General features: G+C 38.4%; 2 protein-coding genes across 6 annotated transcripts in view; one reads left to right on the forward strand and one right to left on the reverse strand.

The window, feature by feature from the left end:
• herc2 (HECT and RLD domain containing E3 ubiquitin protein ligase 2) overlaps positions 1-4,912 on the reverse strand; it is a 59,927-nt gene extending 55,015 nt beyond the window's left edge. For all 5 annotated transcript variants that reach the window (XM_044014931.1, XM_044014932.1, XM_044014929.1 and 2 more), the window contains exons 1-3: positions 4,886-4,912; positions 2,275-2,383; positions 1-58 (exon numbers count right to left, since the gene is read on the reverse strand). The exon at positions 1-58 is cut by the window's left edge and continues 36 nt beyond it. In XM_044014931.1, the coding sequence (XP_043870866.1) occupies positions 1-58; positions 2,275-2,346 (130 nt within the window). In that variant the 5' untranslated portion in view covers positions 2,347-2,383; positions 4,886-4,912. The remainder of the gene's footprint in view (positions 59-2,274; positions 2,384-4,885) is intronic.
• A 1,474-nt stretch (positions 4,913-6,386) lies between these two features.
• Positions 6,387-9,421, forward strand: nipa1 (NIPA magnesium transporter 1). Its single transcript, XM_044014894.1, has 5 exons — positions 6,387-6,640; positions 6,809-6,856; positions 7,395-7,485; positions 7,563-7,723; positions 8,633-9,421. The coding sequence occupies exons 1-5, from the start codon at positions 6,463-6,465 to the stop codon at positions 9,148-9,150; spliced, it is 996 nt and encodes a 331-aa protein (XP_043870829.1). The 5' UTR covers positions 6,387-6,462; the 3' UTR covers positions 9,151-9,421.
• Positions 9,422-10,247: the final 826 nt, after the last annotated feature.

Genomic DNA, 10,247 nt, shown 5'->3' on the forward strand with positions numbered 1-10,247 from the left:
CTTCATCTTTGACCATCTCATTCCACATCTCACTCAGACCTTCAGGAGAAAAGGCTCGCTGACAGGAAGAGAATTTTACCATTATTATTATCACTTCTATTTAACAGCAGCTGTGATGGTGTCACAGTTTAACGGCAGTTAAATACAGTCTACACATCACAGTCTATGACACAGTCTCTAGATGCAGACAAAGACCGTGACGGCAGAGTTCATGTGAATTCAAAGCGGTTTAAGTCGTCCGAATGTCCATATTCCATGATTTGGTAATTTATGAATGACTTATGAATTCTCAAGCAAACGAGACAGTATTATTTACTGGCATCGATTTAATATTTTTACAGGAAAGTTATCCTTTTAAGAAATATGGCATGTTGTTTAATGTAGAGAAGTGAACAGCATAATATAAAATAATATAATAACACTGTAACTGTGAAATCACGACCTCACTGTACAACAGAGAAAAGACAGTGACACAAGACAGTGAGGTGAGCATGTGACACTCCAGAATCAGCTCCAGACTGGACTCTCCCTCAACTTGTAAATCGGGTTGCTCCACTAAATGAAGGCTAAAATTAAAGACGGGGTGTCATGTTTTCCTGTCATCACAGCTCTCCGGTCTGTGTGAGTGTGTGTGTGTGTGTGTGTGTGTGTGTGTGTGTGTGTGTGTGTGTGTGTGTTCTCTCTCATCAGTGTGAAACATAACATGTTTTTGACATTTAAGACGTCGGATACTTGTCATTTCCACTCACGAGTAGTTCTTAGTAAAAGAGAGCGGTGGTGATGACTACACATAATATTCACTACACGTAATTAAAATATGAATGTGATGAAGATGATACAGCCATCATTACCCTTCACTGTATTTGTTAGAGGAAACAGAAGAAAACTGATGATAACATTTGTGTTTGCTGCATATGTAATATAGTGATGGACTTATCGTTGATAGACACCAGATTTTCTGAAAATGACAGTTAAGGACGCAAAAACGATGAGTCAGTACCAATTTTTAATGGGCTCAAAATCTGTCAAAAATAATCAGAATATGATTGTTTTATATATACACACATCATGCAGCTCTTATGTAGACATGAAGCTACTGTGTTTGAACAGAATCTATGAAAGACCATGTGATGTTTATCATATAAAATAGATGAACTTGGGGAAAGCCTCATGGTTGGTGTAGTGGTTAGCACTCTTGCCTTTGCACCAATAAGACCCGGATTTAAGCCCCGGTTGGAGCACGTTTTGCGTGGAGTTTGCATGTTCTTCCCGTGTGTGCACAGGTTTTCTCCGGTTTCTCCGGCTTCCTCCCAAAACATCCAATATGGGGATTGGGTAAATTGGACACTCTAAATTGACCACAGGTGTGAGAGTGAATGGTTGTTTGTCACTATATGTGGCCCTGTGATGGACTGGCGAACTTTACCACCTACCATCTATAAAGTGGTAGAGGATGGATGATTAGATGAGCTTGGGACAGAATTTGTTTCCTACAGAGGGCAGCACTGCGTTGCACCACTAACCACTTGGTGTACCGCCTCCCAGTGTTAGGGATCATTGACAAATGTAGCTAGAACACTAAAATGAACCCCTTAATTGGAATTTTATTGGAAGTTCTGTGCAAACTGGTTCACCGTAAACATTGTAACCTAATAACAAGTCGTGAGGCACCAGTAATATTATATATTAGAAATGTCCTGGGAAATGACTACCAACATCAGTGCGTTTGCACAACACTCTGTAATTAGATGTAATCACTATAATGAGTAAAAAACCAACACATGAAAACAATCATTATCATCATCTTTGTGAAAAACCTGATAAAACCTGCAGAAACATAGGATTGTGGCTGTATGAGATACTGACAAGTCAGAACTGACTGCACCGTGAGCTCCCCCTTCACTGAGAACCAGCCACAGAGACACAGAGGTTCAGTCTTAGTGAAAACATGGCTGCCAACAAACACACAAAAACTCATTTTAGCCAAGAAACTTAAGACTTGAGTAATTAAACCTACGTCAGTTTAAGTCTACGATATCTACGTCACATGTTCACGTCTGTATCTCACTGTTAGACAGACTTTCCAACAGGAAACTGAAGTTTGTAAACCACTCAATCTCCCACACCAACGTCTATAGAGAAAACATTGAAGTGACAAAATAAACATGAACTATCCCTTTATTCATACTGTCACATCTGACTGAACCCACAACGTTTCATGACATTTCAGTGTGATTTTTCTGACTTAAACAGAATGCATCAGTGTGCACGTACCTGTAAATCGATCTTCAGCCATTTGTCATGAAATCTCAGCTGAGCATCGAGGGTAAATGATGGAGACGGCATCTTCCCCTCCCCTCTCCTGGCTGCAGAAGCAGCCAGCCTGCAAGACACAGAAGAGACACTGAATAACCTCAAACAATGTCAATACGACAGTTAGACTCTTATTTCTTAGAGTCAGCTACTAATATCTAAAATTAGCGTGTGTTACAATAATGTAGTTTCAATATAAGGTTCAGAAACATGTTCCTAGTTTTCTCAATTAAAAAGTCAAAATGATGTGACTCCATGAAGCAGTGGACGTCAGGGACAATAAGAAAACTCTAGAGATGCTACTAGAGAGCTCTAGAGAGAACTGACGATTATTTTCTCAACATTAAACACTCAAACCGATAATTATCCTATAGATTCTTAGAACGTCAATAGACGGAGTCTTATCTCCATAATCTAGTTTGTGTCTGTAAGATTTGTCCAAGAGAAAATGTGAGGAAACATTTTTTGAAAGCTTACAGGTGATGAAAAACACTCATTATAAAACATAATTAACATTACAAAAACATTAGTGATTTTACCAAAAGTATGGAAACCCTTTTTTCTGGATTCGAATTAGAGGAGAAAGAGAATCGTGATTGTGAAATATAAATCACATGTTCATAGGTTAAAAGAGAGCACCTCTGACTTTGATATCAAAGAACAAGAAAGAAAATGAACACATTGTAGCAGTATCACGTTTATAACAAGATTCCATACATTATCTTATTGTAACATGCTTTATTATATATTTTCCCATGATTAAAATGTTGCAGTGCTCAAAAACAGCAGCATCTCTCCATGTCTCAGCTTCTTAATGTGAATATGTTCTTGTTTTTTTGCTCCATACAAAAAAATCAATAAGAATAATTTTTGAATCAATAATAAATAATAATTAATAATAATAATAATAATAATAATAATAATCTTTTTTGGTTTGAGGACAAAAACAAGACATTTGAGAATGTCATCATTTACAGGTTTGATCAACATTGTCTGACATTTTATGGATTCATCAAGAAAATAATCATTACTTTTGGTCCCAATCCACACACACACACTGCTAATTTTAGCTTCACTGAGCCAAACAATACATCATGTGTGAGATAATTAAAAAATAAATACATTTTTTACATGACAAAGATGATTTTGCTCTTTGTTGATGCAAATGTTGACATAGTTTTTCAGTGATATAATGGTATGTGATGTGTTGATATCACCATCAGATTGTTGTCTGGAGGCAGACCCGTTTAAATGTTACTGGCTTGGCAGCAAGATGCTAACATCCTGTGCTAAACAAACTTATTAGAGCACCACCAATGTTAGTAAGGTTTAATCCACAGCTGCCCTAAATCAACAGTATTGGTAATTACAAAGTATTTTTTTATGACTCGCCAGAGAAGCCCAGTGAGCCAAGTCAAATTTTTGGATAAAAAAGTGAATTATGTTATAAATGTGTTAAGCACTGTACACATCAATTTCGCTAACATAACAAATAAAGAATTTCCATTACCAAACACTAATATTATCAACCATTTTGAAGTTAAAATACAGAAATTGTCAGTCAGTCAGTCAGTCATCATCTAACCGCTTTATCCTCCACCAGAGGGTCGCGGGGGGGTGCTGTGCCAATCTCAGCTACATCGGGCGATAGGCAGGGTACACCCTGGACAGTTCGCCAGTCCATCGCAGGGCCACACACAGATAGAGACAAACAACCATTCACTCTCACACTCACTCCTACGGTCAATTTAGAGTGTCCAATTTACCTATTCCCCACATTGCATGTTTTTGGACTGTGGGAGGAAAAATACAGAAATTGTAAATAAGATTATTATGAGAAACAAGTCTGGAAAGATTCAGGCTCCCCCTTGTGGCACTTCAGTATAAATCACTAGGACTGCATGTTGACGATCTAATCTTTTATTGCAGAGTGTGATACTATCGTGGATCGTCCACTCCTTTTAAACATCACACTGGTGAACTTTCACCATCACAAACACCATTATCTCCTCTCAAATGTAAACACGGGATTAAATCGTGTCAAAACTACAGTGTTGTCTCTTTCAAACAGCAGCACAGCCAGTTAGCGTCGAAGCTACGCGATGTTTACTGTACATAATCATGTTTGTGCTGTACGCTGGCTTAGCCCAAACTCTCACTTACATGTGTGCAAAATAAAGCAACGATGTCTGTGGCAATAATGAGCTGTTTTATGCATTTATATTTAGATTATCGCCGATGTCAGGGTAATAAAACGTCACACGATACGAATAAAACGACTGTATCACAGAATCAGAAGCTAACAAGGACACAGCCTGCGCTAACCTGTAAATAATACACACAAACACAAATGTGACGTATTTAAAATGATAACACACAGTGACACAAATGTGACGTATTTAAAATAATAACACACACTGACACAGCATCTTCTTCATGCAACACCTTATGCTAGGTAGCCTTCAGGTTAGCCTGGTGGCTACAGAGCAGCTAACACTAACACAGCTACAGTAGCTGCTGAGGCTAACTAACAAACGCAGCTCTAACAGTGGAGTGACAGCGTGTTTTTCACCTGTTTTCTCTGCTCTTCTCTCCTCTTCTCTTCTTTCCTCTCCTCTCCTCTGATCTTCTCTTCTTTCCTCTCCGCTGCTCCTCCGCTCTTCCTTCATACGACGCTCATAATTGCGGCTTTGATTGACAGCTCGCAGACTCAGGCACGAGGCATGGAAACAATTTATGTAGTCGCCGTAACCGGAGGCTGCGCTGCCACTGATGCTGCACCGCCACAGCCCGCCGGGGCGGAGTTTATGCAGGCACGGAGGTCATGTGATGTGGTTGTCTCGTTCATACACAGACACACACACACACGTACACATAATATGCCCCCGCCACATAATATGCCCCCGCCACATTGTGCCGGTCGGCGTTTAAAAACGAGCGCTTCTTTCGCATTAGAGGCGGGACTTTCAGGTGGAGCGGGGAGGACAGCCCAGTCCACTGGAGGGCGCTGCAGGACATTTATTTTATTTATATCGTTTATTCTGACCTATATGATGACATAATTATAGTTAATTATAGCATAATTACGTCACATTGTTTACGTTTAAAAGTTTTGTCAAGATACATAATTTTTTGGTATGTTTTGAATTGTAATGGAAGATGATTTGTATAAATTAATGTGAATATAATTTGTTCTGTTTTCATCATATTATTCTGTATTTTATTGTTATTATTATTATTATCATTATTATATTATAATAATAATAATGATAATGATAATCTCTGTATTTTCTTGTTGTTACTGAAAAAGGTTTTATTAAAACATTTGATAAAAGTGTTATTTCATTTTTAAAAAAATACTTAATTCGTCCACCCAAGGTGCAATTTAAAGACAGGCAATACAAAAACCACAGAATGTGTAGAATATCTGAAAACAGCTGTCACATGTGTTTATTTAAAAAGTGTTTATTTAAGGATGGCTAATGTTAAGCCAAAGTTAAAAATAAAAGGAAATAACAATAAATAAATATTAGATGGGAACAATTGATGCAACAGAAGAGGAAAAGATGGAGGCAGATGACCCACTGAAAGAAGAGAGTGACTGCTAAGGGGAAAGGGAACTTGACTTGTAACCAGAGGGTCGCCGGTTCAAATCCCCACCTGGCCAAAAAGGGCTGGGGTACCCCTGAGCAAGGTACCCAACCCCCAATGCTCCCCGGGCGCCACTCAGTGTGGCAGCCCACTGCTCCTAATTCTAGGATGGGTCAAAATGCAGAGGAATACTTTCCCTAAGGGGATTAATAAAAACTAACTAAACTTAAATAAGGCCATAAACCAGTTATCCAGAGAATAAGGAATACAAATATTAGAACGTAAACAGAACATCAATGTTGTGTAAGTTTGTTCAAAGTTATAAATGATTTTTTTTTTTATCTATGCTCTTTACTCTTTAGGCTGGATTAAAACAAATACAGTTGGTCTGTATAAGAACAGGCTTGATTAATAAACAGCAGGGGGCAGTAATGCACCACTGTGTGGTCTTGTCTGCCAAAAAAAAAGAAAAGAAAGTAAAATAATCAGGACCAGGAAGTGTTTATTCACCGGCGTCTGGAGTTTTTCAAATTTTTTCTGAAATAACAAACATCGATCATGAGTTTGGACTCAACAGAACCGAATCTCAGCCTCAGCAGCTTCTCTGCTTCCGGTTCCTCTGGTTCTGTATCTGCAGCAGCAGCAGGGGGAATCTTCATCGCTGTTGTTTCCAGTTTCATTAACGGATCCACTTTTGTTCTCCAGAAAAAAGGAATAATCCGCTCAGTTCACAGAGGTACACACACACACACACACACAGAGAGAGAGAGAGAGAGAGAGAGAGAGAGAGAGAGAGACAGATACAGACAATTTTATTTAAACTACATTTTTTCACTAAACTAAACTGTAATGAAGTGGAGTGGACTGTAGTGAAGTGTGTGTGTGTGTGTTTTGTTTTCTGTAGGTGGGTCTTACCTCACAGATGTGCTGTGGTGGAGTGGAACAGTGGCCAGTGAGTACATCAGTGTTTGTCAAACTATGGAAATAATGATAATAATAATAATAACGTCTTGTTTTTGTCCACAAACACAAAATGATTCAGTTTGAATGATTTATTTCTTTCATGGAGCAAAGAAACCAGAAAGCATTCACATTTAAGAAGCTGAAAAATCAAAGAAACTTGAAAATATTCCCATTTAAGAAGCTGAAAAGTGTCAGAAATAAGAAAATATTCACATTTAAGAAGCTGAAAAATCACAGAAACTAGAAAATATTCACATTTAAGAAGATGAAAAATCACACAAACTGGTTTGAATTATGAAACATGAAACAGTGATGGACATTTTCTGATGTTTCGTGAACCAATTGACGATGAGCTCAGAAAAAGAGACAGTGTTTGAGATCATTTTGTGTATCATTTGTTATAAGCAGAGAGAAATGTGATCAGAGGGAGTGAAACTATCAAATATAATAAAATAATAATGAATCATCATGTGTAAAGATCAGAATCACACCAGTGTAACACACGTTTGTTATATAATCTTCCTCAGTGATAGTTGGTCAGATTGGAAACTTTGTGGCATATAACATGGCTCCTGCTGTTATAGTGACTCCACTGGGCGCTCTGGGAGTTCTGTTCGGGTGAGTTCTGATGTCTTTATTCATTTGTGTTAAAAGTTCAAGGAATAAAAGAGTGTGCGTGTGTGCATGCATTACAGTGCTGTTCTGGCCTCGTGGATCTTACAGGAACACTTAAACACGTTGGGTAAACTGGGCTGTGTGTTGTGTTGCTGTGGCTCAGTGATGCTCATCATTCACGCTCCTAAATCTGAGGCTGTGACGACCAGACTGGAGCTGGAGGAGAGACTCTCTGACCCAGGTCACTGCTCACTTTACACCTGATTCATTCTCAGTGATAACATGACTCTCAACATCTTTATCTTACTGTCAGACAGACTTTTCCAACAGGAAAAGGACGTTTGTAAAGCACTCCCACACCAAAGTCCATAGAGAAAATCAGTGATTTTAACATCACAGCACACAGGAGTTGTTGATCCACTGCTGTCTCCATCACTAAGTTTAAATGTCTTATTTTGTCAATTCGTCTTTTGAAATATTTAATTAAGATTAAATCAGTAACACAAAGTGGCCACACGAGGCAGCAGTAGCTAAAATCACTGATTTTCACTATGGACTGTGGTGTGGGAGAATGAGTGGTTTACAAACTCCAAAAGTCTGCCTAACAGTGAGATAAAGTATATATCTTGTATATCATATATGCTGGTTATGTATTACTTATCTAAAACACACAACAACTCATGAGTGATCAGTCGTCTCAACACTTTCCCACATGGTGAACTTTGTGGCTTTTACAATATAAATCATATTTATCATATAACAGTTGCTTTCTTCTCAATGCCACCTTTAATATAATCTAATTTTTAATTTTACTCCAACACTGACTGTGTTTAAAATGACAGTATATTCACTGTCTGTTGTAAATAATGGCATCTTTAATGCTTTTCTATTTTATTTTCTCTTTCTCTTCTTATCTCATACGTGAATCACTGACCACAACTCATTCCTAGTATTTGTGTAAACTTTACCTGAAAACCTGATTCTGATTCTTTAAGATCTTTAACACAATTCCCCTTTAATAACCCTTTAGTTGTACCCTCGTCTTTCTTTTTATATGTCGCAATAAATCAATCTAATTAAATAAAGAGAGATAGAATGATGTTGGATTAGGTTCTCAGCAGCAGAACATGTTCTCTGTATGTTCCTGCAGTGTTTGTGAGCTTCTGTGTCCTGGTGCTGGTTCTGCTGGTGGCTCTGGTGGTGTGGGTCGCTCCAGCTCATGGTTCCTCAAACATCATGGTGTACGTGTCCATCTGTTCTCTGCTGGGCAGCTTCACAGTCCCCTGTAGTAAAGGTCTTGGTCTGGCAGCTCCGGACGTGTTTGGAGATGAAGGTGTGAGCAGCAGCAGCAGCAGAGCTACAGTACTCTTCCTGGGTCTGCTGGTGACACTGGTCCTCAGCGTCCTGGTCCAATTCTTCTTCATCAACAAAGCTCTGGAGCGTTTCAGTTCCAACATGTTTGAGGCCATCTACTACGTGACCTTCACGTCCACCGTCATCCTGGCCTCAGCTCTGCTCTTCAGGGAGTGGACGTCATTGACATTCACAGACGCTGTCGCCATGATGTGTGCGTTATCCACCGTGTGTGTCGGAGTGGTTTTACTGCGGATTTCACACGAGGCCGAGATCACGTGGAAGAAGAAGGAAGGACGAGAAAAGAGGGACTGACTGACATGTTTATTTAAATCCTTTATACTTGAATATTAATGCATTTTTTCTTATGAAAATGTTTTAAATTCACTTATTTCTGTGCAATCTTCTTTAAATCCAGTTTTTATCTTATTGTGACAAATGTGACTCCTGTTCATGCAGGACAGTTTCAGGTTCTGGAAGCCCAGACTACGTTAGACCAACGCCCCCTGCTGGTGAACTAACAAACTACCTGTCTTTAACTATTCATTTGTCTGCTGCTACAAAATAAAGTCTCAGTATGAACATATGAAGGTTCTGGCTATGTTGTCTTTTAAATCTGGGCTCTTAAAACCCAGTTCTGGTTCCTATACGTTCAACTTGTTTGTGAGCTGTGTTTACATGAGTTTCCTGATCTGTGCTGCAGCTCATGGAGCTTCATGAACATCTCCAGGCGCACTCTCTGAGCTCTCTACTGTCACCCTGTGGTGAGAATCCAGATCACTGTGGTGTCACAGGGAACATGAATTTGGGATTAGCATTTCTAACAAAGATTCATCACTGCAGCAGAAAGTTTTTATTATGCTGTCACTGATAGAAAAAACAGACCATCATGGCGTATTAAAACTGAAGAGAAAAAAGTAGTAATATAATGAGATTAAAGTAATATTACGAGAATAAAAAATATTAGTAATATTTACTGTTTTACAGAAACCTAAGAAATAATAATAAACATTATAATTTATTAAAATGTGAATTATAGTTTACTTGCATTCCTTTTGCAATGTCGGACTTCTCAGAGAAGCTCAGTGAACTGACTCAAATGTAAAAATGTGAATTAACTTATTATTATATTATTTGTCAAATTAATAACAATAACAGACCATGACTATTTACAGCAGCAGCAAAATAACTACATCCCGTTTTTAACAAGCAAAACATGTCAAATATGATCCAATTATTCAGCCTTTGTCTGTTTTTAATGTTAATGAATTGTTGGAATCACAAAGGTTTGACAACTGAACAGTTAATATTCACTGAATCAGCTTCATGAATGTACCCATTAACCAGTGTGTGTGTGTGTGTGTGACTGACTCTCAGCTTCATCTCCAGTTACACTGAATTATTCACAGAGC

This window comes from Solea senegalensis, unplaced genomic scaffold (assembly GCF_019176455.1).
Source record: "Solea senegalensis isolate Sse05_10M unplaced genomic scaffold, IFAPA_SoseM_1 scf7180000012646, whole genome shotgun sequence".
Taxonomy (NCBI): domain Eukaryota; kingdom Metazoa; phylum Chordata; class Actinopteri; order Pleuronectiformes; family Soleidae; genus Solea; species Solea senegalensis.

Coding starts and splice junctions, on each gene's coding strand:
- nipa1 (XM_044014894.1), top strand. CDS start 6,463: ATGAGTTTGGACTCAACAGAACCGAATCTCAGCCTCAGCAGCTTCTCT. Junction 6,857..7,394: donor GTGGAGTGGAACAGTGGCCA/GTGAGTACATCA, acceptor AATCTTCCTCAG/TGATAGTTGGTCAGATTGGA. Junction 7,724..8,632: donor GGAGAGACTCTCTGACCCAG/GTCACTGCTCAC, acceptor ATGTTCCTGCAG/TGTTTGTGAGCTTCTGTGTC.